This window comes from Callospermophilus lateralis, chromosome 18, assembly GCF_048772815.1.
Source record: "Callospermophilus lateralis isolate mCalLat2 chromosome 18, mCalLat2.hap1, whole genome shotgun sequence".
NCBI classification, from domain to species: Eukaryota; Metazoa; Chordata; class Mammalia; order Rodentia; family Sciuridae; genus Callospermophilus; species Callospermophilus lateralis.
The window spans coordinates 11,007,049-11,033,824 of record NC_135322.1 but is presented as its reverse complement, the minus strand read 5'-3'; the positions used below and the strand labels follow the sequence as shown (position 1 = coordinate 11,033,824).

Here is a 26,776-nt window from a genome sequence, read left to right as displayed (position 1 = left end):
CCCGGCCTCCCTGTGTGATTCCTCACCGCTCTAGCCTCAGTCTGCCCTTCCTTCCCCACCCGGCCACCCTGTTCCCAGTACTGTCACCTTTTCTGCCTGTGGTGGGCGTGTGTGTATCGGTGTCTTTCCTTTGTTGGTCTTGGTACTGTGGATTGAACCCAGCCGCAGGGAACCACTGAACTACGTCCCAGCCCTTTTTAAATAAATTTGTATTATTTATATTTTATATAAATATATAAGCAACTTTATATATATATAAACTCCCTGAGTTGCTTAGGGACTCACTAAACTGCTGAGGATGGCTCTGCACTCAGGATCCTCCTGCCTCAGCCTCCTGAGCTGCTGGGATTACAGGTGTTTGCTGCCAGGCCTGCCTTTTGTTGACAGCACTGGAATGGACCCAGGGACACTTACTACTGAGCCACATTCCTGGCCTTTTCTTCTTTCTTTCTTTCTTTCTTTTTTTTTTTTTTTTTTTTTTTAATATTTTTAAAGTTGTGGTTGGGCACAATACCTTTTTTTTTTTTTAATTTCTAGGTGGATACAATGTCTTTATTTTATATGTCTTTATTTATATGGTGCTGAAGATGGAACCCAGTGCCTCCTAAGTGCTAGGCTAGCGCCCCACTGCTGAGCCACACCCCCAGCCCACTCCTCCCCAGCCCTTTTCATTTTGAGTCAGGGTCTGGCTGAGTTGCTGAGGCTGGCCCAGATTTGCACTGCTCCTGCCTCAGCCTCCTGAGTCACTGGGATACCAGGCGTGCTGCCCGGCGTGACTCAGTTCCTCCTGTTCATAACACCAGTTTCAGAGTGGCTGCCACCAGAGCCCCAATGGGCCTGTGGACTTGGTTGGCTGTGCTGCTTCGCCTTTCTCTGCTCCTTCCCTCCTTTGTCTCTGACCTGCTCTTCCTTCAAGGCCCATCTTCTGGTTTCCTGTTTCCCTGGACCTCTGTTATCTCTCCCTCCTACAGTGGGTTGCTCTTGCTCTCTTGCCCGGGGCCTTATTATTGCTTTTCCCCCCTCCCACCTTCCCCTGTCTGTCGTCTGTCCGGTCTGCCCCCTCCATCACGTTTCCTCTGAGCCGCTGCCTTCCTCCTAGCCCCAGTTAGCCTGCTGCCTGACCTTTGCCCTCTCTGGCCTGAGCGTCCCAGCTCTGCACGGCTCTCCATTCTCCTCTCCCCAGCTGTGGTGCCCAGCTTTTGTTTTTCCCAGAAAGCCTATGGGGTGCAGGGTTCAGGCTGGGGAGATGAGAGGCACCTACCAGGCACCCTGTAGGAGTCTGCACTGGCCCTGAGCGGAGCTGGGAGCCGGCCTGCAGAGGCGAGGGTGGAAGGATTCTGGAGGGACTGGCTGCCTTCCCCTCCCACCCCCTCAGTTCTCAGGGAAAGAGCAGGGTTCCCACCAACTGAGGCAGGCCAGGGCTTGAGCTGTGTCTCCGGGGTTTGGCCTGGGCCTCTCCAGTCCCCTGCTGGCCTTGGCACACCCTGAGCTCAGCTTTCCCTGGCACAGCTTTGAGCACCCATGTGCAGGCAGGCTCCCCCTCCTGGAGGTGACTCACCCAGCCAGTGAGGAGAGGAAGGGTCACTGGGCTCAGAGACCAGGGCCTAGTTGGCTGGGGGCATGCCTGTTCGGAGCCTCAGTTTCCCTAGTGAAGTGACAGATGCCACCTTCCACTTAAGAACTGAATCCTGAGCCGGGCGCAGTGTCGTACACCTGCAATCCCAGCAGCTCAGGAAGCTGAGGTAGGAGGATTGTGAGTTCAAAGCCAGCCTCAGAAAAGCAAGGTGCTAAGCAACTCAGTGAGACCCTGTCTCTAAATAAAATATAAAATAGGGCTGGGAATGTGGCTCAGTGGCACAGTGCCCTGAGTTCAATCCCTGGTACCCCTCCCCACCAAAAAAAAAAAACCTGAATTCTGAATTCTATTCCTGAATCTCAACAACTTGAGAAGCTGAGGCAGGGGTATTTCGAGTTCAAGACCAGCCTCAACAAATTAATGAGGCTCTCAGCAACATAGAGAGACCCTGTCTCAAAATAAAAAAAACAATAAGGTATGGGAATGTGGCTCAGTGGTAAAGCACCCCTGGGTTCAATCTCTAGTACCAAAAAAAAAAAAAAAAAAAGAAAGAAAGAAAGAAAGAAAGAAAGAAAGAAAAGAAAAGAAATCCTTACTATTGAATTCTCACCAGTGGAGACACCTAAACAGGGGGTGCCTGACTTCACCACAGCCGTGGCCAGACCCAGGAGGAACAGGAACTGAGGAGTGGGGATCAAAGACTAAGAGGGTGCTGTGGCCAGTGGCTGACCCCAGCAGGGATCTAGAGAGCCCTCCTAGAGTCCAAGAATGGAGTGGGGGACAAAGCCCTCTCATTCCTCACTAAGGTATTGAATTGAGTGCTTGGCCCTCCCTCAGTTTCCCCATATGTCAAAACCAGAAACCCCTGCAGCGGAGGAGGAGACAAAGGAAATAGCAAAGGCCTGCTACCCCATTCCCAGAGAGATGCAGACATCCGGGTGGCTGTCTGAGGAGCAGCAGGAGGGTCCGGCCAGAGGCCAGCACACAGGGACGGGAAGCTGAGTCGCCCGGGGGTGTTGCAATCCTGCCAGGGTCGCATTGGTGCCATGCCTTTCACAACCAGCCCCCCACCCCCCCGAGCAGACACGTGGTTGTGGGGGCACAGGGCCAGCCAACCTAGCGTCTGGGGACGGCCACCCTCCCCACCAGCTGCCAGGGATCACTGGCGGTCAAAGGCAGCCCATGGGGAAGGGGGGAGGCCTTGGAACGCAGCCCTGGAGAAAGGATGTGAGACGGAGGAGGGAGTGGAGGGGCAGGCTTGGAGCCAGGAGGGGCTTGGGGGTGCACAGTCAGGAGGGGCTGGGAGGCAAGCGATGGGGTCACACAATGGGGCCTCCGCAGCTTCGGTTTTGCAGTTTAGAGAGGCAGAACAGGCAGACGTGGAGGTGCACACCCGAGATCTTACAGACTCCAGAGACTGAAGCAAGAGGATCACAAGTTCAAGGCCAGCCCCCGGCTATTTAGCGAGACCCTATCTCAAAATTTTAAAAAGACTGGGGATGCCGCTCAGCAGTTAAGCACCTCTGGGTTTAATCCCCAGTCCCAATACCTAAATAAATAGGCAGAAGAGTCATGTACCTCTAAGAGGAAAGAGATCAGGAACTGAAGTTTGGACCCCAGAGATCAATCACCCAGGGACGCAGGGGACACTCCCAGGTGCACGGGCGGGCAGCTGCGGGGCCAATGTCAGAAGAGGGCTGGGGGTGGCAGCGGGGTAGGAGCCAGGCACAGAGGGAGTGTCTGAGCTGGGGGAGTTTGCAGAGGGGGGAGGGCAGGTGGAGGAGGTGGGCTGGGGACACAGCAGGCACCTGGGATGAACCTGAACCACACAGAGTTTTTCCTGAGACTCCTGAGGGGAGAGGGCAGCAGGGAGGGGGTGAAGCTGTGCCCCGAGTGCAGGAGGGGGGCCACCGCGGGCTGAGGGTGCACCCCACTCCCAGGTCAGGAGGTTTAGAGCGAGGATGCTTAAGGGTGACGGGCCTTGGCCCTAAGGGATAAGTCCCGGCCAAAACTAATAGCCCTCCGACTCCCACCAGCCGGCTAAGGGCAAAAGGGAGAAAAGTGGGTGGGCACAGCGATGGGGCGGGGCCAGGAGGGCGGGGCTTAACTTGCCCCGCCCCGGCCCAGCCTGATAAAAGCCCGCGGGGTGGGGACCTCCTACCCTTGCTGGTCTGGGACTGTCCTAGCCCAGGTTGGTCCCAGGAGGGAGACACAAGAGCTGGGTGGGGGTGGAGAACCACGGTGGGGAGGGAAGTGGGGCCACTAATGTCGCCACCCGCCTCTGCCTCCAGGTGCCGCTCGCCGCCATGAGGCCCCTCCTGGCGCTGTCGGTTCTGGTGGTGGTCCTGTCCGTGGTTCTGGAAGGTAAAAGTGGGCTAGGGGAATTGGGGGATTGGAGGTTTGGGACTAGGACGCTGGCCACAGCCTCGGGGTTCAGCATAGGGAGTCCTTGAAAGCTCTGGGACCCTTCTGTGCCCTGGTTCCCCTGCAGTCCTCTGTCACCCACCCCTAGCATGCTAGGAGGGTCTCAAGGTTCTCTAAAGGTCTGTCCAGGGTGGCAAGGCTGCCCAGGGAGCCCCAGCGACGGGTGACTTATGCGCCTCTCTGAGGCTGGCTGTCCCGCAAGGGACAGGAAGGTGAGGGCCACTCCAGTGCCCACCCCCATTCTAACTCCAGGATCCCCAAGGATGACTTTCAGGGACCTCCATATCCATCCCTGGAACCCCATCCTAGGGATTCTGCCTAATCACTGACATGTTTTCACCTCTCCCTCGTTTGGGGGAGCAGGCCCAGCCCCAGCCCAGGCCGCCCCAGATGTCTCCAGCACCTTTGAGCAAATCCCGGGTAAGCTGAAGGAGTTTGGAAACACCCTGGAGGACAAGACCCGAGAAGCCATCGACCACATCAAAAACAGTGACTTTGCTACCAAGACTCGGTTAGGGCCCTTCCCAGGGGGCCGTGAAGGGACCTGTGGGTGAAGCCCTGAAGGGCAGTCCAAGATGAGCAGATTGGGGACACTGAGGCCCTAAGAGGCTTACAATATCCCTATGGTCACCCAGCTAAATCTCAGGGTGCTAAGATTCACGGGACAGGTGCCCTGACTCCCATCCTGGACACATTTTAGAGATGGGCCTGGGTGGTCACAAAGGACCCCAAGCAGGACAGTCCACAGGCTGGTGTAGACACCCTTCTTCCTGAGGGATCCCAGGAGAGGGGCATGACAGCTGCCTGAGACCCCTCCTCTCTAAAAGGGGTAGTTCTGAGGGAGTAAAAGAGGAGGCCCTGAGTGGCGCCTGGCATATGACCAAGGCTGATGCACTAATTAACCAAGTTTTGTGCCCTTGGGCAAGTAAAGAATCCTCCATTCGTTAAGAGGTGTTTATTGAGCATCTACTAAATGCAAGGAAGCCATCAAAGTGGGGAAGTACACAGAGGTGACAAGTGGGGGAGACAGATGATAAACTGGTGAATCCCAACTAGTCCGCATGAGGTTAAGCACTGTGAAGACCCTAGAGAGGATGGGGGTGCAGCCAAGGAAGGGAGAGCAGCTCTTTGCGATTGGTGACTAGGTCTTCTCTGAGGAGGTGACATATTCAATTGAGATCTGAATGATGAGGAAAACTCAGCTGAACCAAAATTTAGGAAGGATGTTCTCTGTGAAGGGAAAGTACAAAGGCCCTGGGGCAGGAAGACCTGTCAATAAGGAGAGGACTTCCAGGCAAGGGGGACAGTTCAGGAAAGGCCAGAGGCTGGATGGAGGGACAGCTAGGGCGGGAGCAGACTTGGTGACAGTGTTGGGAGCAAGAGACGGCAGGCCTGGAGCCAGGCCAGGTAAAGTGCTGTGACTTCCAAGGGCTCTGGTCTACCTGGGGAAACTGAGGCACAAGCAAGCTGACCCCCCCCCAGCCCAGGTGTCTTCCTAATACCTCAGACAATGGGGATGGGGACTCAGGAAGGGGAGGATCAGGGAGTCATGGATAGAGTGGAACTGGGACCTCCTGGGGGGACTCCCACAGTGACTCCTTCCCCCATTTCCCCCTCAGGAACTGGTTTTCTGAGACATTCACCAAAGTGAAGGAGAAGCTCAAAGACGCCTTCTCCTGAACTCCTCAGGATGGAGCCTAGGCCAAGAGGGCGTCCATGAAGCCCCCAGCCGTCGTCCCACCTAATAAAAATCCTACAAGAATTCTCCCTGAGTGCGTCTTCACTGTGGGTCCCCAGGGGCTGCAGGACAGGGTCAGGTGGCGCCCTAAGGACTGCTGTCGGGGACTCCAAAGTATGGAGGTGCCTCGACTTGGCCTGTGCTCAGGAGGTTTTAGCTTTATGATCCCCATAAATTAGATTTATGAACTGTTGCTCCCAAAAAGGACACTGAGGCCCAGAGATGTGAAGTCCTTGGTCAAAGATCACATAGGCGGGGAGCAGAAGGCGGAGTGAAGCCTCAACCTCCACTTCCCTGGGCTCCTTTCCTGGTTTGGGCTGCTCAGGACAAGAGGCTGGGTTTGATTTATCACAGCGCATAGTAGGTGCTCATTAAACTTCAAATGCAGAGAAAAGGGAGACGCAGAGGAAGGCAGCGGTGGGACTGGCTAGAGCCCTGACGCAGACCAGCAGTCCTCAGCCTCCAGGTCTCCATGTCCCCTCCTCCAGGAAGCCCTGCCTGACCCTAGGCTGGATCAGCGCCTTGCTCCCAGCCCTGCCAACTCTGGGTCTTCACTGCCTGGGGACCAGACTGTGAGCCCCAGACAGCAGAGGCAGGACTGTGTCCCCACAGTGTCTCCAGGCATTGCCCAGCATGGAACCAGTCCCAGTATGGGGGCTCAGAATATTAGGTAAAATAATGAAGCTAAACTTGGATAGAAGTCTTTTCCCCGCGTTTTTTTTAATCGGCGTATCAGCGTTATACATAACAGTGAGATTTCCTGTTGTTTTCTTTTACCAGGGTTGAACCCAGGGCCACTCTAGCACTGAGCTACACCCCAGAGCCTTTTCTTTTATTTTTCCTCTTGACACAGGATCTCTCTAAGTTACCCAGGCTAACCTTGAACTTGATCCTCCTGCACCAGCTCCCTGAGTTTCTGGGATTGCACCACACCAGGCTAAAAGTCCATCTTTTTTTTTTTTTTTAATTTTTATTAGTTATTGATGGACTTTTATTTTATTCATTTATTTTATGTGGTGCTGAGAATCGAACCCAGTGCCTCACATATGCCAGGCCAGAAATCTACCCCTGAGCCCCAGCCCCAGCCCCTAAAAGTCCATCTTAACACGTTGAATTCCTACAAACCCCTGTCACATAGAGGCTGCCACGGCTCCACTTATTTTCATTTATCTTAGGTGCTGGGGATGGAACCCAGCATGGAACCCAGAGCCCGTGCCTGCTAGGCAGGCCTCTGTCACTGAGCCCCAGCCCCAGCCCTTCCCTCCGCTCCTCTGCCTCCGCTTCCCGCTTACTGATCTCTCATGTGTGATGTCTGCTTCATCATTTGCCTGGTTACTCGCTGGCTCCAGTTAGTAGGATGCCAAACCCATGCCACCTGACTTTTCTTCTTTTTGAGGTCCCAGGGCCTTGCACATGCCAGGCGAGTGCTCTAGTGCGGGGCTACAGCCCCACTCCTTTTTTTTTTTTTTGTACCAGGAATTGAATCCTGGGACGCTTTACCCCTGAGCCACATCCCCAACCCCCCCCCTTTTTTTTGGGGTACTTGAGATTGAACTCAGGGGCACTCGACCACTGAGCCACACCCTCAGCCCTGTTTTGTGTTTAATTTAGAGACAGGATCTCGCTGAGTTGCTTAGCAACTCAAAGTTGCTGAGACTGGCTTTGAACTCATGATCCTCCTGTCTCAGCCTCTCAAGCCTCTGGGACTACGGGCCTATGCCACCACACCTGGCATCCCCAGCCCTTTTTACTTTTCGTTTTGAGACAGAGTTTTGCTAAGTTGCTTTGGGTCTCACTGAGTTGCTGAGGTTGACCACCATCTTGTCATCCTCCTGCCTCAGCCTTTTGAGTCCCTAGGATTCCAGACGAGTGCCACCACCCCTGACTCATGGAAACTGTCCTGCTCCTGCGGTGCCTCAGTTCCTAGAACAGTGCCTGACACACAGTAGGTGCTCAATAAACACTATGGCCAGGTGGAATTGTCACTCAGTGGTACAGCTCTTGCCCAGGATGTGTGAGGTCCTGGGTTCCAGCCCCGGCACCTCCAACAAAACCAAATGACAACTCTCCAAAGCCACGGAGATCACTGGCTTTCCACTGAGGCAGACGGGCAGACGGGCAGACAGGCAGACGCTCAGGTACAGGCATCATCCACTCCTGAATTCTGAGTCTGCAATTTCCCTTCCCTGTTTCTTACATCAGAGGCAATTCATGTGTTCTTCAGGACCTTGACAGCATAGAGCCCTGGTCACACCAAGGAGACACCCAGAGTCCCAGGCCCATATGTGGAGGCCACACTTGCAGGCAGCCAGGGCAGGGAAAGGGCTCCATGCTGGGCACCTGGCCCAGCCCCAGGGGCCAACAGGGATTCCTGGGGGAGGGGACGTGAAACCCTGGTGATTCAGAATTAGCCCAAGAGAATCAGGGCCAGGCACGGGGGTGCACCCCTGTAACCCCAGCACTTGGGCCAGGGCTCAGGTGGGAGGATCACCCAGTATCAAAATAAGGTAAAAATAAATAAAAACAAGTAAAAGGATGGGGGACATGGCTCCATGGTGAAATGCCCCTGCGTCCAATCCTCAGCACCAGAAGGAAAACAAAACAAAACCGAGTAGATGCCCTGAATGACGCTCCGGTGAGACTGTTGAGCAGTTCCTTAAAAAGCTAAAGGACAGACGGGCGGCCTGGCGGCACATACCTGCTGTCACAGCAGCTTGGGGGGCTGAGGCTGGAGGATCACCAACTTCAAAGCCAGCCTGGGCAACTCAGCCAGGCCCTGTCACAAAGCAGAAAGTAAATGGGGGGGGGGACTGGGGTTGGGGCTGGGACTGAGTGGTAGAACGCTCACCTAGCACAGGAGGCCCTGGGTTCCATCCTCAGCACCCATAAAAATAAACTAATGAAATGAAGACATTGTGTCCAACTGCAACTAAAAAAAATTTTTTTTTAAAGTAAATGTGCTTGGGATGTAGCTCAGTGGACCAGGGGATGTCACCCAGCACCCCTTGTTCAATCCCCAATACAGAGAGAGAGAGAGAGAGAGAACAGTAGTTAGACAAAGAAGCCAGACTCAGAAGCCATCCATTCCTGCTCCATTCCTGTGAAACATCTGGACAGGTGAATGGCTAGGGGCGGAAGGTAGGTAGAGCCGGGTCGGGGAGAAAGGAAGGGGGAACCACCGCGAGGCTTACAAGTCTCCTTTTGGGATGATGAAAGAATGTTCTGGAATTGGTGGTAATGGTTGTGCAAATTGTACTAAAACCTTATTTATTCATTGGTCTGCCTGGGCAGTGCTGGGGAGGGACCAGGGCACAGGCCTCCTGGGCAACTGTGGTGCCCTGGGCTCCGTCTGTGACCGCTGTTTACAGGTGACGGGTCCTTGCTTCCCCGATGCTGAAGGATCACACCAGAGAAGCAGGCCGAGGCGAGAGGAGAGTGGACCTGGAGGCTTCATTAAAGGACAGCGGAAAAGGCTTCTCCCCAGGAATTAGGGGACCCGAAAGGCGAATCCGTGGAAGGGCGGGCGAGGTCTGCCCTTTATATGGCTGAGGTCTTCTCTTAGTGTCCCACACTCCTGTCCTTGGTCTCCCTCTGTCCTGCTGTGATAGAACACAGGCGGGAAGGCCAGAAGGTGGGAGAAGGGGGACTGGGGGGCAGGGAGGAGGGATCAGGCCGGAAGGGCCTGGGGGGTCTGATTAGCACCTGGCTGTTTGCTGGGAGCTGCTTCTTTAACAGTTCCTTAGGTCAGGCTGGGGCCTTGGGGACATTAGCATTTCAATTTCCCCAGGTGTGGTTCTGGTTGCCTGGACTCCACTCTCATAATGGCCTCCAATTTCTTCATCTCACTCACCCTAGACCCGATTTCCCTAACTACACTAACGACCTATCTTCAAATCTGGCTTCACATCTTTGGCCCTTCAGGTTTCCTTTAGAGACGGGCCTCCCTGGGCCCCCAGGCTGGCTTTGCACTGGCCCTCTGCCTGCTCGGCCTCCCTCCCCCCTGAGCCCCAGCTCAGTGGGAATGACGTCTCAGTTTCCACCAGGAACAAGTGGATGAGTGGATGGCGACTTCCCAGAGGGAAGGCAGAGACCGGGGCATCTCATACCCCTTTCTACCCAGATTCCCTCCCCAGACAGCACAGGCAGCAGGGTGAAGGGTCAGAGAGGCCCGAAGATGAGCCAGAGGGTGCCTAGGGATGGGGGGAGGGGAGGGGTCTTGACTGGGGAAGGACCCTGTGGTCAAGGGGAGAGGAGAGTGACTGGGGGCGACTGGCCAGGCCTGGAGTCGTGGAGAGCACAATCGCAGGTCCAGAGGTGCTGTCTGCCCTCAGACGTGTCCGTGTCCCAGGTCTCAGGGTCCCTGGCCACCAATCCTAGTCCCCGTGTGGTGCTGAGGGCTCTGCTCCCTCCCCCTCCCCAGCCCCCACAGGTGTTTTTCAGTTGCCTCTGAAGTCCACAGTGAATGACCTTCGGCCTGACCCCGTCACTAAGATGAGCAAACATTGCAGGCAGCAAACAACAAACAGCCCACAGCCCTCCCTGCACACCGGCCTTGGAGCTGGGGCAGGGGACAGAGACCTCCCCCCCACTCTCCTGTGCAGGCGTCTCCAGGTGGGAGGGGCGGAGGAAATCCCTGCTCAGCCCCATGGAGAGCGAGGCCCCATGCAGATGGACACCCACACCCGCAGCCTCGGTTTCCTCATCTGTAAAAAGGGGATTCTGGGCCTGTGATCTCCGTGGCTCAGGAGTTGAGGAGGAGGATCTTGATTTGGAGGCCAGCCTCAGCCACTTAGCAAGATGCTGTCTCAAAATAAAAACTAAAAGGGGCTTGATGTGGCTCAGCCTGGAAGCACCCCTGGGCTCAACCCCCAGTACTAGCCCTCAAAAAGGGGGGATATTAAGAATGCCACCTCCTAGGGCCCTGGTGACCTCTGCCCCTGTGACCACGCTCTGCCTGTTGCACAGCGGGACACATATTCTAAATAGAGAGCAGCAGATGATGACCAAGCACTTCCCCTGGGCACTCCATGTGCTCCATCTCCTGATTTCTTCCATGCTCCTGTTCTCGGTTGAGCCTGTGAGGTCACAGCCTTTGACTCCCAGGCAAGGACGGTGGGGGCAGGGGAACAGGCCCAGAGAGGTCAGGTGACCTGTATCAGGTCACACTGCTGGGAAGAAATGGAGTTAGCTCTGAACACCCAAAAAGGCACAGTGGGTTTATTTTTATTTGGGTTTTTGTTTCTCTGTTGGGTCACAATCCACATGACACACATTTTCCTACTTTAGCCATTTTTCGGTGTATATAGTGCACCGAGAACATTCAGGTGGTTGCACAACCATCCGTACTATTTCCAGAACTTCCTCATCATCTCAAACAGCAACTCTGGGTAGTCTTATCTTTTTTTTTTTTTTTTAATGTATTTTTAAATGTATAAAAATGGGTAAAATGTATTTAAAAAATCAGACTTTTTATACCTTTATTTTATTTATTTTTATATGGTGCTGAGGATGGAACCCAGTGCCTGACACGTGCCAGGCAAGTGCTCTACCACTGAGCCCCAGCCCCAGGCCCTTGGTAGTCTTCTCTTGTTGGTTATTGTTAGCAATAACCTCCAGGGACTGTGTGTTCAGCACCTACCACGGGGAGGTCCAAATTCTCCCGGAGGCTCCAGGTCAGGACCATCCTGTACAGTTGTTCAGGTTACAACCAAGGTTAGCTTCTCAGAATTGCCACTTACAAACAGAGCATGCCTGTCATCCCAGCAACCTGTGAGACTGAGGTGGGCAGATCCCAAGTTCAAGGCCAGCCTGGGCCACTTAGTAATACTGAGCCTGGTTGAAAATAAAAAGGGCTGGGGATGGAGTTCCATCGTAAGGTGCCCTGAGGTCAATCCCCAGAATGAAATTTTTTTTTTTTTTCTTGTTACTTATTCATTATGCACAGGCAGAGTGGCACAGGCCTGTAGTCCCAGCTACTCAGGAGGCTGAGGCACAAGGGTCACTCAAGTCCAGGAGTTGAAGGTCAACCCGAGCAACATAGTGAGACCCCATCTTTAAAAAAAAAAAAAAAAATCTATCTTAAAAAAAAAAATGAAAGAAATCATTGTTGAACTGAAATTCACATGCACCTGGGTGTCTGGTACTTGATCTGCAACCCTAGACCAAGGCATCCCATGATCCCTGGCCAAACCGTGAGCCCTGGGGTGTGACTGGGTGCTCTCTCCCCACCTCACACCAGGTCTGTGCCTGCTGTGGCCCTCCGGGCCTGCTGGTCAGCAGCTGGACCTTCCTGCATGGGTCCTGCTCAGCCTTCACAGGGACCTGGGGGCAGGTGCTCGTGACCCTCCCATTTTACACAAGGAAACACTGAGACCCAGAGAAGGGATCGTCTCTGCCTGGTTGTGCAGTGAGGGAGACAGGCTTGGAGGCCCAGGGCTGTCAGCAGATCCAGCCAAGAAGAAAGAGCTAGAATGTTCAGGATTCAAGGGATGGCAGGAGGTGAAAGGGGAAGAAACACAGGTTGGGGACCTGGGACTGTACCGCCGTCCAGCCATCCAACTGGCCCTGGTGAGGCCCCGTAGCTCTCAGAGACAAAGTAAATGATCACAGCCACCCACCGTCCATGAGCACCCACACTGCTGGTCTCTCCCTTAAGGGAGGTGGGAGGAGAGAGGCCAGCGTGGGCGGGCATGGCCTCTGATTGTCACTGTCACCTGGGCCCTTCTCTCTGAAGTCCCTGCCAAGGCCTGTGGGGAGGTGGCTGTGGGAGGGCTCTGCTGGTGCAGCCGGCCCCTCCCCAGATCTGGACAGCTGAGCACAGAGGGGCTGAGAGACGGAACCCCCAGAAATGCCGCTCCTGGGAGACAGGGCCCGGGTCCTGCCCTCCCTCTGCTTCTGCCTGCTGGTCCTAGCCTGGGTTGCGGGTGAGGAGCAGGGTCTCATGTGGGCTGGTAGACATGGGTGCGGCCCTTGGTGCCCGATGCTGTGTGTCAGTGCACATGTGTGACTGGGGTTATACGTGTCAGGGGCTGGTGTGAAGTGTAAACGTGGGGTTGGTACAAATCACAGTGGCCATTTGCGTGTGACAAGCAGATGTGTGTGCAGTTGTGGCAAATGTGCATGCCAGAGAATGTGCTTGTGTGTACCAGGTCTATGTGTATAAAAGATTAAGCTGGGCACGATGGTGTATGTCTGGAATCTCAGTAGCCAGGGAGGCTGAGGCAGGAGGATTGAAAGTTTGAAGCCAGCCTCAGCAACTCAGTGAAGCCCTAAGAACTCAATGAGACTGTGTCTCAAAATTAAAAATAAAAAGGGCTGGGGATGTGGCTCAGTGGTTAAGTGCCTCTGGGTTCACTCCCCAGGATCAAAAAAAAAGAAAGAAAGAAAAAGAAACAGGAAATTGGAGTGCGAGGCCATGTGTGAGGGTTTCTGTGAGCGTGCGGGTGTTGGACGTGTTTTGCACATGGATTTCTCTCACATGGATTCAGTGCCTCTGTGTGTCCAAGGCACTGTCCTTTGTGCACTGTGTTAGCTCCGGTTCCCTCCAGAGGCAGGTGTATGAGTCCCCCATTCTACAGAAGGAAAAACTGAGTCTTAGAGCAGTTATGTCGTGGGCAGAAGCCATGCAGGTCACATGGTGCCTCTGGACAAGGGTGTGTGGTGGGCCTGTGTCGCAGGTGGGCTTGTGGGTGGGGTCTGCACATGTGTGGGGGTGCTGCACCCACAGGTGTGTGCAAGGAAGCAAACTGTGACCCATGGTGGGACATCTGGCCCTGAGGAGGGGCTGACAGCTTGGCCATGCCAACAGCCATCCTGCGCGTGTTCTCCCTCCGCTGTGTGCTGTGTAGTGGTGGCTCGGACCCTGTGCAGGGGCCGAGGGGAACGCGAGGGGCTGGGGCTGTCCCAGACAGCAGATCAGGTGGCTAGAGGAGGCATGGCGAGGTGGAGACAGACAGAGGGGGAAGACCACACAGGGCAAGGGACAGCTCTGGGGTACAGGGAGAGGGGAGAGTCAATGGTGGAAGGGGACAAGAGGACAGAGGGCCTAGGAGGGAGCAGGAGGCAGCCCAGGCCCCTGGAGTGACAGGGGGTGAGCTCGGGGAGAGACGGAGGAGTGGGGTTCTGGGGTCCCAGCAACTCGAGCTGCTCTCTGTTCCCCCCAGCATGTGTGCCCACGGGGACCCCGAGCCTTGAGCCAGGCCCCGAGAAGAGCCGCTGGAGCCTGGTGCCGGGCAGGCTGAAGGAGCTGGTGGAGCCGCTGGTGACCAGGACCAGAGAGAGGTGGCAGTGGTTCTGGTGAGCCTGCGCCGGCATTAGGCTCGGGGGAGAGCAGGCTGGGCCCCGGGGCTGGGGGAGGAGGCTGGGGCCTAACCCTGGACTCTAGGTCTACGGGGAGCGGAGGGGCCTGGGGCTGCCATGGGGGCTGAGGGCAGTGGAAGGTGAGAGGGCAGAGCGGGGACCCTGGGTCAGAGGGAGAGGAGGCAAGGGCAGGGCCTTCGGAGGGGCTTGGGGTCTCAACTGTGGTGTCCCCTTCCTGCAGGCGCCCTGGGGCCCTCCAGGGTTTCATGCAGACCTACTATGATGACCACCTGAAAGACCTGGGTCCCCGCACACAGGCCTGGCTCCTCAGCTCCAAGGACAGCCTCCTGAACAAGGCCCAGAGCCTGTGTCCCCAGCTGCTCTGCAGGGAACAGGCCCAGGATTAGCCTGCCCACACCTCCCCCAACCCCAATAAAGACCTCCTTATCTGTGTCCCTGTCCAGTCCCCTCCTTTGTGAAGCTGGAGATAACCCTCCCCACCCATGCCCAGGAATTATGAGTGGAAGAGGCTACACGTGGCAGGGGGGAGACTCTGGGGTGGGGGTGCTGGGGGCGAACCGGGTTGGGGGACTTCAAGGCTGCCTTTCTGGGGAGCGGGGAGGGTGAGCAGGTCCCCAAGGTGGGCCCTCAGAGCTCTGCCCTTGTTTCCCAGCAGATTCAGGCCCTAGGCCCCGTTCCTGGTGGGTGCTTGGGACCCCCAGCCCCTCCGCAGCTCCCACCGCCCCCTCTGTCAGAGGGAATTATCAGTCAGGGTTATCTGAGGTTTGACCTGCCAGCGGACCGACGTCACTGTCCTTCTTGCCCTTCCTGCCCCCCGCCCCGCCTCGGTGGCTCTGTTGGCCAGGACTTTGGCCCAGGCTGAGGAGGTGGCAGCCGTGGAGGGAGGTGGGCCTCCAGGGGTATAAAGCCTGGGTGCCTGTCGGGAGCTGGTGAGGACAGAAGGCAGAGCCAGAGCCCGGTAAGAGAGGGCCTGTGGGGGTGGGGAGGGGAGGGGGAGACATGGTTAAATTGGAAATTGCCAGAGTGGCCATGACGCTCAAGATGGCACCACGGGATGCGGAATCCCGGTGTGTCTCCCCCCTGAGCCTCCTGGATCGATCTGGACCTGTCTTCTACTGCAGTTTCTCCAAAGTGAGAGGGTGACTTTGTGCAGTTAGTAGTTAGCCCAGAGCTCCTTCCAAAGTGGATTGGGACAAGGATTAGGGAGCCCCTGAGAGACGAGAGACATGTCCTCTGTGCTCTGCTGGGCGGGAGATTTTTTTTTTTTTTTTTAATATTTATGTTTCAGTTTTCAGTGGGCATAACATCTTTATTTTATTTTTATGTGGTGTTGAGGATCGAACCCAGTGCCCTGCGCATGCCAGGCAAGCACGTTACCGCTTGAGCCACATCCCCAGCGCTGGGCGGGAGTTTTCTTGGGCTCCCAGCTGGACCTCAAGGAGGCTGCTCCAGGGAGTGAGTGGACTTTGCCTGGAGTTGACAGGACAGGGCTGGGGTGCACTGTGGCAGAGGCTTGCCCAGCATGCACAGGGCCTGGGCTCCATCCCCAGCTCCACACACACAAAGCCCACCAGGCGTGAACTGTTAAAATCAGGGCAGTTAGAACAGAGGTCCAAAATAGACCCCTTGTGCCTGTCAGTGTGACCTGGAGTCAAGCAGGAGGAACGAGGAGCACAATTCCAGACCCCTGCCCCAGAGTGGGGTGGGCCCCAGTGACCAGCCCAGTGACCCTGCTGCTCGACACCCCTCAGTCTTCCAGGTCCCTCGACGCCATGGGCACGCGATTCCTCCTGGCTCTGTGCCTGGTCCTCCTGGTGCTGAGCTGTGGTGAGTGGCCTGCAAGGGGCATTTCGAGGAGAGGGAGCTGGGAGCATCTTCTCACCCAACCTGGGCCACCTCCTCTCCTTTGCTGGTTGTTTCAGCTCCCCTAAGCCTTGTCCTCTCTGCCCCTGCAGAGATCCAGGGGCTCCCGCAAGATGAGCCTGCCAGCCCGCCTCTGCTGGCCCAGGTGAAGGAGTCGCTCTCCAGCTACTGGGGCACTGCCAAGGCAGCTGCCCAGGGCCTGTACGAGAAGACATACCTGAATGACATGGACGAGAAAATCAGGTGTCGTCTCCCCTGGGAGAGAAAGAGCTGGCCCCTGATATCAACCACGGCCAAAACCTGGGAGTCCAGGCCCAGCCTCCTCCATCAGACCTGGGGGGCCAGCCCAGCTCTCCTCCCTCAGACCCCGGGGTCCAGGCCCAGCCTCCTCCCTTAGATCCGGAGGTCCAGGCCCAGCCCTCCTACCTCAGGACCAGGGGTCCAGCCCAGATCTCCTCCCTCAGACCCAGTGTCCAGGCCCGGCCCTCCTGTCTCTGACCTCAGTCCTTTCTCCCCAGGGACTTGTACAGCAAGGGCTCGGCAGCCATGAGCACCTACGCAGGCATCTTCACTGACCAGCTCCTCACTCTGCTGAAGGGAGAGTAGTGTCAACCCGGGGTGTGGGTGGGGAGCCCAGGCCCCAGCATCCCCTGGTTCTCCTGACCTTCCCGGGAATCGGACGGGGCTCCCGCCACGCCAGCTGCAATCAGCCCTCCCCTACTCTGGCCTGAACTCTCACCAGTGAGTGAAAAAAATAAATAATAAATATTTATTCTCTTTGATGTGGTGGCTTTTCTGGGGCTCAGGGACCAACATAGAGACACTGACTGAGTCCAAACAACATTTAGTCAGCAGGTATTGTCTGTGTGTGGCCATAATCTGGAACCTGGTCCTGAGAATGAAGAGGAAAATAAAAACAAGAAGTGATCATAACAATGAGTCACTGCTCTTGACTAAGGTCTGCTGTTCCCCTGTGTAAAATGACAAATCATGGACGAAGATAACCTGCAGTGACCTCTGACAACACAGAACCCCTGTGTTGACACTTTACTTTTTGTTTTCTTCAGTATTTGTTGCTGTTGTTGTTGTTGGGGGTGTAAGGACTGAGCCCAGGGCCTCAGGTATGCCAGGCAGACGCTCCAGCATCGTGCTCCACCAGGACCCTGAGATGACAGTTTAGATGTGCCATCTCAGGGAGTATCCAAGGCAGGAAGGTGGGCACCCACAAGTCCCTGCTAAGCTTATGAAGTTAGTTCACAGTTTGGAGGGGACACAGGAAGACAGACCTCTGAAGCCCTGATGTTTTGACAATCCAACGCATTCATCTCACCTGATTTCCTGGAGATCGGCACCAAGCCCTGAGGGCATAGAGGGAAATACAGATAATCCTGCCCTCAAGGGGCTTCTCAAAAAGCCACCGAGGGTGCCCACCTGAAATCCCAGCAGAGTGGGAGGCTGAGGCAGGAGGATCAAGAGTTCAAAGCCAGCCTCAGCAATTTAGGGAGGCCCTTAGTAATTTAGCAAGACCCTGTTTCAAAATAAAATACAAAAAAGGGCTAGGGATGTGGCTCAGTGGCTAAGCCACTGACCTAATCCCTGAGGTCAACTCCTGGTACCAATAAAAGCCACTGATGGACGCTGTAGCTCAGTGGTGGACTGCTTGCCTCACACGTTTGGGGCCCTGGATTTGATCCCCAGCACATTTAAAAAATAAAAATACAGAAGCCACAGATCAGGGACTGTTGCAGCTGCAGGCAGTTTGAGCGATTCTGGTTTTATAGTGTGTTCTGTGGGCTGTTCTCTCCTTGTTAGTAATAACACTTCCTAAGCTCCTCAGAGCCAGGAGCTCCACTCCACCCTGAGGCTACAGCTAGACCCCTGCCTCAGGGAGCAAGAAGACAAGTGGAGATCATTTCAGACAGCAGCATGGACCCCAAGGAAGACTGAGTGGAAGAGACCCCCAGACCTTGGATGTGGCTGCTCTAAGCAGGCAGAAGTAGGGCCCAGGCTCCATTGAAGACGGGATGACCAGGCTGGAGCTAGTCAAGGGGACACAGTGCAATGCATTCTGGGTAGGGCTATTGTTGCTGGAAAGTGGGGTAGAGGAGCGGGTGCTGATTGGGCCCCCTGGTCCAGGTGGGGTGGTTAGAGGGTGGGAGGGAGCATCTAGCAGCAGGAAATTGCAGGCAAAAAGCACAGGATGAAGGACAAGGGTGGGACTCCATGGGCTGAGGGAGGCCGGTGCTGGGCCCAAGGGTGGACGATGGGGCGCTGAGGGAGCAGAGGATGCTCCCACAAGTCCCTGGGGTGGGGCTGTGGGTCTCTGGGGATCCATGGCCTGGATTTCTCCTAATCTGCTTGGCATTATCCTCCAGCCAGTCTTTCAACGATCTTGGGGCAGTTTTCCCAGGTTCTGAGGCTGGGCAGCTATGAGCCCAGTAGAAAACAGAGGCCTTGGGAGGGGCTGTGGGCAATGTCCCCAAGTCCCCAGGTCTGGGAAGAACTGAGACTGCCAAGACCAGGGGGTGGTGGGGAGGGGGAAACCCTGGGGGGGAACAATCCCTGCTCTGTCCACTTGTTTCCCACAGACTCGAGCCAAACCAAATCACTGTCCAAGCCAGCTTTGCTTCCAACCAATCCGGATGCCATTCCCAGACTCCTCCTGCCTTTCTCAGACCCCGACTCCCTTCAGGACCCCAGAAGACCAGGGCCCCAGAGTCCTCCTCCCCAAGAACTCAGCACACTGAAGGATAGACTCCTCCTTCCTCAGACTTATAAGTCTGGACCCTGAATCCCTTCTCCTAGAGCCTAGAAGTTCAGGTCCCCAGCCCCCTTCTCCCTTGAAACCTGAAATCACAAAGCCTGGCCAGTGTTGGGCTCCCCCTAGTGGAGGGCAGAGAAGGCCCATTCTGAGAACACTTAACTGAATGGGATTTATTTGGTTACCCAACAGACAGGGAGCAGGGCTCCCAAGGGCTCAGGCTCTGAAGGGCCCTGTGCAATGTCACAAAATTGAGGGAGAGTCTCATGCTCTATCGGATCAGGATCTGCAGTGTATGAGACTTGGAGGACATATTGTGGCATTTTGTAACTAGAGCTGGGAGCTGCCTCCCTAATCCTTTTGAAATTATTATGAGTATTATTACTATCATTATTTTTTTGGTGCCAGGATTGAATTCAGAGGTGCTTAACTACTGAGCCACATCCCTAGTCTTCTTTTTTATTAAGACAGGGTCTCACTCGGTTGCTTACAGCCTCCCTAAATTGCTGAGGCTGGCTTTGAATTTGTAATCCTCCTGCCTCAGATTCCTGATTATAGGCATAAGCCAGCACACCCAGCCCCTTTTGAAATTTTGAGACAGGGTCTCTCTACATTGCTGAGGTTGGCCTCAAACTTGTGATACTCCTGCCTCCACCTTCTGCTTCGCTAGGATTACAAGCATGGGCCACCACACCCACTGAAGCAAGGAGCTACAGGTTGCATTCTCTTCCTTGCATAGGCCCTCAAATCACCTTGTGCGTTCAGAGAGCCTCGTCCAATCATCCCCCTCGTCCAATCATCCCCAAGGCAGTGCTGAAGTTTCAGGAGCGGCCACCAGGGTCCAGGATCTACCTGCTCAATGAGGGGGACACACCCATTCCTGGCAGTGATTACAAAAAGTGAACAGGGGTGGGGAAGCTGAGGGGACTAGAGAGGCTGGGGAGAGGGTGCCTGGCCCTGTAGAGAAGAGAAGCTTCTATTATGACCTCTAGTTTAAACTAGTTATGGTGGTGCATATTTGTAATCCCAGCAATTCAGTAGGCTGAGGCAGGAGGATCTTAAATTGAAGGCCAGCTTCAGCAGCTTACACAGGCCCCATCTCAAAAACAACAAAAGCACCTAGTTTATAGGGGGTAAGATACCGAGGCTCAAATACAAGTCACTTTTCTGGGATCATTTAGTCGGTTGGTAGCACAGGTGAGAGGTCCCCCCAATGCACTGGTAGAGGTTCAACAGTCTGAGAGGTCTACGTCCTCCCTAGGCTCCATGACGCCCTTTCTGAGGTCACCCTCAGCACGTGCCCGCCTTGGCGCTGTAGGAAGACACACGGTTAATGAAACATGATGGCGTTCTCAAAGCCCACGAAGCTGAGTTCAGGATGGCGAGGTCTGCCAGACAGCGAAGGCCTCTAGGGGAACGAACATGCGCACTAAAAGTACGGCTGCCCAAAGCCCAGGGAGCGGCTGACAGGGTCCCATTCCGAGGTTTTTGTGGCCGTAAGAATCCTGAAATAGGAACTCTGAACGCACGGAGAGACTATAATCTCTGGGGACTTGAAGGGGGAAAGGTGTCAGGAGGCGAGAACACCCATGGAAGGGCCTTCTCCTTTGAGTCCCACTACGGTGGCCAGAGAGGTTCCTTTAAAGCAGGAGGGGCGTGGCTCGGGCGGGATGTTTTGAAATGTTACGGTGGCCGGAAAAGTTCAAGAACCTTGGAATGAAAAACAGAAACGGCGGACCGAAGCGGGCAGGAGGGCGTGGAAAGCTTATACAAATCGAAAAGGCGGGTTAACTCGAGAGACAGAATGAACAGAATTTGTGGAAAGTGAACACGTTGTTCCAAAAGTCCTGGAACTTCGGTGCATTCAGTGTTTACTCCAGGTGAAAACAAACAAGCTGCAGGGCAGAGTGGGGAGAGGCGAAGTACGGTGGCTAGTTTGGTCCTTTCATAGCCGGAAGTGGAACTTCGGGAAGGCGTGGCTGCGGCGCTCTTGGCGGATACGGTGGCCCATTGGGTCGGGCAAATTGTGAAATCTCGCGCGATTGAGCTAGTGCCGTCGGGGACGGGGCGGGGCTGGCGGCGGGGGCGGGGACCCGGAGCGGGAAGATGGCGGCGGCGCAGGAGGCGGACGGGGCCGGCAGCGCCGTAGTGGCGGCCGGGGGAGGCGGCTCCGGTCAGGTACGGAGGCCGAGAGGGGCCTGAGGGGGCTCTTCCCCAGCCGGGGGGCCTCCCACGGGGCGTGTCCTGCCTCTCTTCGCAGAATCTGGTGCATTGGGGGCTCCTTGGCTAGAGGGACCTTGAATATCTGGCCCAGGCAGGGCCGGGCCGCCCGGGAGGCCGGACAGTGGCGGGAACGGGGCCTTGTTGCGCGCCCGGTCCCCTGCACGCTCGTGCCGGACTCCCACTAGACTCTTCATTCCGCCCGGGGAGATCGTGGCGCGGTGGGGCGCAGGCTTGTTCCCAGGAGTCCTAGGTTCTTCACTCTGCGATTCCAGGCTCCAAGACCATTCCTAGAGTGGTCTGACGTCCTGGGTCTCACCCGCAGCGCCTGACATGTTGGCCGTGGGTAATTGGAAGTTTTCTAGCTCTGGGGAAATCAGGTGATTATTGTAGGTAAGGGCACAGGCTGTGGAAGCCAGTAGACCCATTTTACAGAAGGAATCCGAGAAACAGCGAGACTAAGGCGCTTGGAGAAGGTCACCCAGGTTAAGTTTGGCATCCATTCCATGTAGAACCTGATCCAGGGTGTCTGGACTGACATGGGGATGCTTTTAGCATAAACTGACCCTGTGGGGGAGTGGGTCCAAGTACAGACGACTGCTAACCCATTGTTGCCTAAACTAAACTGAGGCTGTAGAGCATACCAGGTAGGCAGCCACCATTCAGGCATCTGGGGAATGGATGGAGTGACATCAAGGTGCTGTCGACCCACCCACTGGATGTCACTGACATGTGGGAGGCAGCTCAGGGGAGAGAAGTGCAGGTTGGGAGGGGAGAATGAGGCTGACTGTCTCTGTGACCTTGGGCAAGTTCCTTTCTTTCTTTGGGCCTTTCTTCTCCAGTGATTAGTGGAGGTTGTGGACCGGAGGGCTAGTCCTGTGATGGGTCACAAAGATGACTCCAGCCATGTTCCTGCTGTCTGGGGAGTGGGAGAGGAGACTGCCATAAACAAAGAGTTATGATCTTGGATGACTTGGGTGCTGACAGAAGGCTGGGTCAGGGACTCAGGGAGCCCAAAGGAGGACAAATAATATCACCTGGGGAGGATGCCAGGAGGAAATTTGGGGATAGAGCCCAGCCCATCTGGACTGGATCTTTTCAGCATTTCAGGGCTTGGCAACTCAGGAAATGGTGAAGTTCCTGTTGGAATGAAAACATAGGCCCTGTCTTCAGGAGCTTCCCAGTGTTTCAGAAAGGAGGTCTTTCCTCCTCTCATGGGTGGGGGTGGCTGCAGAGACCATAGCTCAGGTTGCCCTGAACTTCCAGAAACCTAGATCTTCTTTTGTCCATCTCTGCTTGAAAGTTGTCAGTGCTTACCCTTGGCCTTTAGGAAAAAGTACAATTTTTTTTTTTTTTTTTTTAAGCAGATTGCGGCCTTTCATGATCTGTCTCTTATTTATATTAAACTAGGATTTCTCAAGTCTGGTGCTATTGAAATTTTAGATTGAATAGTCTTTGTTGTGGGAAGCTGCCCCATGAACCTGAGGATGTTCAGCAACATCTGTGGGCTCTACACTAGATGTCAATAGCATACACACCCCTCCCTGTTTGTGACAACCAAAAATGTATCTTAATGTTGTGAATGCCCCCTGGGAGGGGGGCAGAATCCCTCTTGCTTGACAACCACTAGACTAGAGGAGGGCGAGCCACTGTGAAACTCCCCAGTTCCAGTCGTGTGCCCAGATCTCTTTCCTCACAGCCTTTCCATGTTCTCCCTCTTCACTTGGGTGATCTTTACTAATCCTCCAGATCTCAGATGTCTTCTCCCCCGGAATGCTCTTTCTGATCCTCTCAGACTGGGTCAAGTGCCCCCTCTGGGGTCCCCTGTCCAGGCTGCCCACTCTGGATTGCCACTGTCTGGGAACAGGTGTGGGTGTGTGTATTCCACTGAGGTGGGAGCCCTAGGAGAGTAGAGCCAGGACTATCTTGGTCACCATTGTGTCACTAGCACTGCTCTGCTTAGGGCCAGGCACGAGGAGATGCTCAGGGTTTGTGGAATTAATGGGTCTTGAACCAGAAGCTGGGCTGAGGTGAGGTTCCCCAGAGCGGGAGCGCGGCTTCCTCCCATCCTGCCAGCAGCAGCAGCAGCAGCTGCTTCCTGGGCCCTTGGGGATGTTCCCAGGTGTTGTGTGTGAGATTGGACATGCAGGCCCAAGAGTGGGCGCCCTGTCTTAGTCATTTGATATGTTCACTGTCCCCGCCGCCGTCCACCAACTCGAGGGCTTAACACAGCCCCAGAGTGGGCAGACCCTCGCCCAGTCGTGTGCGCCAGCCAGCTTGCTCATCTCAGCCAGGAGCTCAGGCCTAGAGCCCACAGTGCCACCGCTGAGTCCTTCAGCTGATACGGTGGAACCAGCACTGCCTGCTGGGGACACAGCTGTGGACAAACAGGCCCTGCCCTCCTGGAAGCCCTGCTCCTCTAGAGGCTGGGGAGGAGGGAAGTATGAACAGGGACGAGTAGTAACAAGATAAATAAGAAGAACACACAGCGTCCTAGGTGGCAGCAAGTGCGGTGGACAGAAGTGAAGCTGTGGAGGGGACGCGCAGTGGGGGTGGTGGGAGGGAGAGCTGCAGTTAATGTTTTGGTTCTGGAGATTAAACCCAGGCCAACAACCCTGTGCTTCCCTTTTCTTTCCTTTCTTTCTTTCTTTATTATCATTATTATTTCGGCTTGTTTGTGGACACAGGGTCTCACCAGGGTGCTGAGGCTGGCCTCAAACTTGCTGCCATCCTGCCTCAGCCTCCTGAGTTATTAAAGTCTTTTTTTTTTTTTCTTTGTAGTGGGGATTGAACACAGGGGCTTTCTCCCACTGAGCCACATCCCTGTCCCTTTTTATTTTTTATTTTTGAGACAGGGCCTTGTTAAGTTGCTAAGGCTTTGAACTTGTGATCCTCCTGCCTCAGCTTCCCATGTTACTGTGATCACAAGCATCAACTGTTATCCTGACTGGCTGCAGTTTAAAGAGGTGGCCCAGGAAGGCTTCTCTGAGGAGGTGACACTTGGCTAAAGACCTAAAGGAGGTGTGGGAGGGAGTCACAAAAACACGTGAGGGAAAAGCTTTTCAGGTAAATGAACAGCGTCTGCAAAGGCCTTGGGGCGAGCAGCTTGGTGTGGTGTAGGAAGAGCCAGTAGCTGGCTGTGCCCTGGAGCGGGAGGAGGGGGCACTTACTTTGCTAGGCCACCATGAAGACTTGGCCGTTACTCTTTGAGAAAGAGGAGTCATTAGAGGTCTCTCCCTCTTTATCTAAGTATTACTGTGCTACTGTGAACTTGTCTGTGTTGGTGGGGGCAGAGTGGCCTTCAGCACAGTTGTGCAGTGGAGAACCTCACATCTGGCCCGAGAATCAGTCCTTCCTCAGAATCCACAGGAACTAGTCCCAGGACTCCCCTTCTCCCACAGCCTGGGCTGCTCCAGGCCTTTATGTAAAATGCTATGATATTTGCATACAACCTACATGGAGGTCATTTCTAGAGGACTCACAATACCTAATACAATGTAAATACTTTGTAAACAGAACAGGAGCATGGCCTGTAACCCAGCAGCTCTGGAGGCTGAGGCTGGAGAATGTGTCAAGGCCAGCCTCAGCAAGATGGCAACACCCTGTCTTAAAATAAAAATTAAAAAGGACTGAGGATGTGGCTCAGTGGTAAAGTGCTCCTGGGTTAATCCCCAGTACCAAAAAAAAGAAAAAAGAAAAAAAAAAGAACAAAGCTTTACTGTATTCTTTAGGGTGAATGATAATAAGAAAAAGTAAAAGTCAGTACAGATGCAAATCCCCCCGCCTGGGTATTTTCCATCCACAACAGGTGGAATCCTTGGATGCAGAATCCACTAATGTGGGGCCAACTGGACTTCATCTCCTTCAAAAGCTCCCCCATCTCCTCATTACTCCCCCTGTCTTTGGAACCAGGGATCGAACCCAGGGGCACTTACCCACTGAGCCACATCCCCAGCCTTTTTTATATTTTATTTAGAGACAGGGTCTTCTAGGATCTTGCTGAGTGGCTGAGGCTGGCTTTGCACTGGCAATCCTCCTGCCTCAGCCTCCCGAGCCACTGGGATTACAGGTGTGTGCCATCTCACCTGGACCCAGCCTTTTTTTTTTTTGCTTTGAGTCAGGGTCTCACTATGTTCCAGCACTGGCCTTGAACTTTTAGTCCTCTGGAATTACAGAAATGAGCCACCGCATCCAGTCCCTCACCCATACTCTTCCCTCTTGAGAGAATACCTATCCTTGGGCTCCCTGTGGGGCTCCCTGTCTCCTCCTGAGGGTCTGACACAAATGTCAAAAGTAGCTCCTCGGGTCCTTGCTGATCACCCAGGCCACCCTGCGCCCTACCTACCCCTGCCCCCGTGGCTGTCTCTCTCCCTTCTTGTTTCTGCAGAGCACTCTTCTGGTTTTCCAGGCCTGCCTGTCTTCCCTCTGGTCCCTGGGTCTAGGCCGAGACCTCCGTGGTCCCACCCCTAGGCACAGGGCCTGGGGCTCAGAAGGTGTGCAGGGAGCAGTGTCTTCAAGGAAAGCTTTTCTCTCCGATTAGTACTAGCTTTTTATACCCTGGCCCTCAGGTCAGGGAGGCAAAGTGACATGTCCTTCCAAGGTGTCGTAGCCGAGAACTGGGGGACCAGGACCACAGCTGTGTCTGACCCTGGAGCCCCACTTCTGACTTCAGTGTTGATCTGTGCTTTGGGAAATGGCAGGAAAGAGCGTCTTCTGGTGATGGGGACAGGAGGTGACAACAAACACCTGTAACGCGCCAGCCCCAGCCTTCGCCTGTACCCCAGGCATGTGCTGTCTGCCAGGCAAAGTGGACAGAAAGACCTTGCAAAAGAGTGGGCCCTGGTGGGGCGGGCTGGGCAGCAGGGCCTTGGGAAAGGGAGGGCGGGTCCTTTGGGGACAGCAGGTGCCATGTATTTGTCGGCTGTTCTCGTGCTCCACCTGGTGCTGGCCCTGTGCTGGTCAGTACTCCTGAGTAGACTGGCCCGCAGCTCTGGTTCTGTCTCCTGAAGGGTGAGGGGCTGCTGGCCGGGGGACAGGGACGGGAAGGGGAAGCCAGCAGGGTCCCTGCTCAGACTCCCACACCCGCTCCTTAGGGGTTTTCTGATTCTGAACATTATTTCAGTGAGGACTCTTGTGGCCTCCCTGCCCCTGTCATCCTGCTGTTGTCTTCGTCCTTCCAGAGTGACCAGACCAGTAGCTTAACCTCTGGAGCCTCTGGAGCTCAGTTCTGCCCGGAGCGGTTTGGAGTCCGCCCGGGCTCTGTGCGTGTTCAGGGCGCCCACCTCCCTGCATGGCTCCCGCTCAACCTATGTCCCCTGTGTCACCTCTGGACCAGCAGCCCCTGGAGGGCAGGACTGGGCACTCAGGAGGCTTCAGGAACTATTTGCCCTTTCAGACAAACCGCAGCCTTGCAGTCTGGCCCCTGTCACAGACCCTTGTCTTGTCTCCAGTAGACGCCTCCTGTGTCCTGGCTGCAGCCTCAGGGAGTAGTGGCGGCCCCCAGCCTCACACGGGTGCTCTTACCTCTGTTTCTGCACCTGCCCCGGCCCTGCCCCCGCCTCCTGCGCCTACCAGTTGCTGCAGTTTCAGTCTCAGCTCCCTGAACCCTGGCCTGGCTCAGGTGTCCTTTCTGGGCTCCTGCATCCCAGCCCTGCCCGCTTTGGGTCACCACTGTCTAGAGATAGGTCTGTCTCCCCGGGTTATAGATCCCCAGGAGGTCAGCACAGGGCTGGCTGGGTCACCACTGTGTCCCCAGCACAGAGGAAGCACTCAGGGAGTATTTTCCTCCTGAGAAGAAAACCCAGCTCCCTGCCCGGTGCTTTCTTTCTTTTTTTTTTTTTTTTTTTTAAAGAGAGAGTGAGAGAGGAGAGAGAGA

At 55.1% G+C, this 26,776-nt stretch overlaps 4 protein-coding genes across 4 annotated transcripts in view; all 4 read left to right on the top strand.

Annotated features, from left to right (window-relative positions):
* The first annotated feature begins 3,718 nt into the window (after positions 1-3,718).
* On the top strand, positions 3,719-5,762 carry Apoc1 (apolipoprotein C1). The gene is made up of 4 exons (XM_076839005.1): positions 3,719-3,767; positions 3,868-3,940; positions 4,364-4,511; positions 5,620-5,762. The coding sequence occupies exons 2-4, from the start codon at positions 3,883-3,885 to the stop codon at positions 5,678-5,680; spliced, it is 267 nt and encodes an 88-aa protein (XP_076695120.1). The 5' UTR covers positions 3,719-3,767; positions 3,868-3,882; the 3' UTR covers positions 5,681-5,762.
* Positions 5,763-12,585: 6,823 nt separating this feature from the next.
* Apoc4 (apolipoprotein C4) lies at positions 12,586-14,443 on the top strand. The gene is made up of 3 exons (XM_076837503.1): positions 12,586-12,661; positions 13,901-14,033; positions 14,278-14,443. The coding sequence occupies exons 1-3, from the start codon at positions 12,586-12,588 to the stop codon at positions 14,441-14,443; spliced, it is 375 nt and encodes a 124-aa protein (XP_076693618.1).
* A 1,386-nt stretch (positions 14,444-15,829) lies between these two features.
* Positions 15,830-16,526, top strand: Apoc2 (apolipoprotein C2). Its single transcript, XM_076839361.1, has 3 exons — positions 15,830-15,884; positions 16,013-16,163; positions 16,439-16,526. Exons 1-3 carry the CDS (start codon positions 15,830-15,832, stop codon positions 16,524-16,526), a joined length of 294 nt encoding a protein of 97 aa, XP_076695476.1.
* Positions 16,527-20,770: 4,244 nt separating this feature from the next.
* Clptm1 (CLPTM1 regulator of GABA type A receptor forward trafficking) overlaps positions 20,771-26,776 on the top strand; it is a 28,664-nt gene continuing 22,658 nt past the window's right edge. Inside the window, exon 1 of the mRNA XM_076837923.1 lies at positions 20,771-20,859. Within this exon, the coding sequence (XP_076694038.1) occupies positions 20,788-20,859 (72 nt within the window). The 5' untranslated portion in view covers positions 20,771-20,787. The remainder of the gene's footprint in view (positions 20,860-26,776) is intronic.

Coding starts and splice junctions, on each gene's coding strand:
- Apoc1 (XM_076839005.1), top strand. CDS start 3,883: ATGAGGCCCCTCCTGGCGCTGTCGGTTCTGGTGGTGGTCCTGTCCGTG. Junction 3,941..4,363: donor CCTGTCCGTGGTTCTGGAAG/GTAAAAGTGGGC, acceptor TTGGGGGAGCAG/GCCCAGCCCCAGCCCAGGCC. Junction 4,512..5,619: donor GACTTTGCTACCAAGACTCG/GTTAGGGCCCTT, acceptor TTTCCCCCTCAG/GAACTGGTTTTCTGAGACAT.
- Apoc4 (XM_076837503.1), top strand. CDS start 12,586: ATGCCGCTCCTGGGAGACAGGGCCCGGGTCCTGCCCTCCCTCTGCTTC. Junction 12,662..13,900: donor GGTCCTAGCCTGGGTTGCGG/GTGAGGAGCAGG, acceptor TGTTCCCCCCAG/CATGTGTGCCCACGGGGACC. Junction 14,034..14,277: donor GAGAGGTGGCAGTGGTTCTG/GTGAGCCTGCGC, acceptor CCCTTCCTGCAG/GCGCCCTGGGGCCCTCCAGG.
- Apoc2 (XM_076839361.1), top strand. CDS start 15,830: ATGGGCACGCGATTCCTCCTGGCTCTGTGCCTGGTCCTCCTGGTGCTG. Junction 15,885..16,012: donor CCTCCTGGTGCTGAGCTGTG/GTGAGTGGCCTG, acceptor CTGCCCCTGCAG/AGATCCAGGGGCTCCCGCAA. Junction 16,164..16,438: donor GACATGGACGAGAAAATCAG/GTGTCGTCTCCC, acceptor CTTTCTCCCCAG/GGACTTGTACAGCAAGGGCT.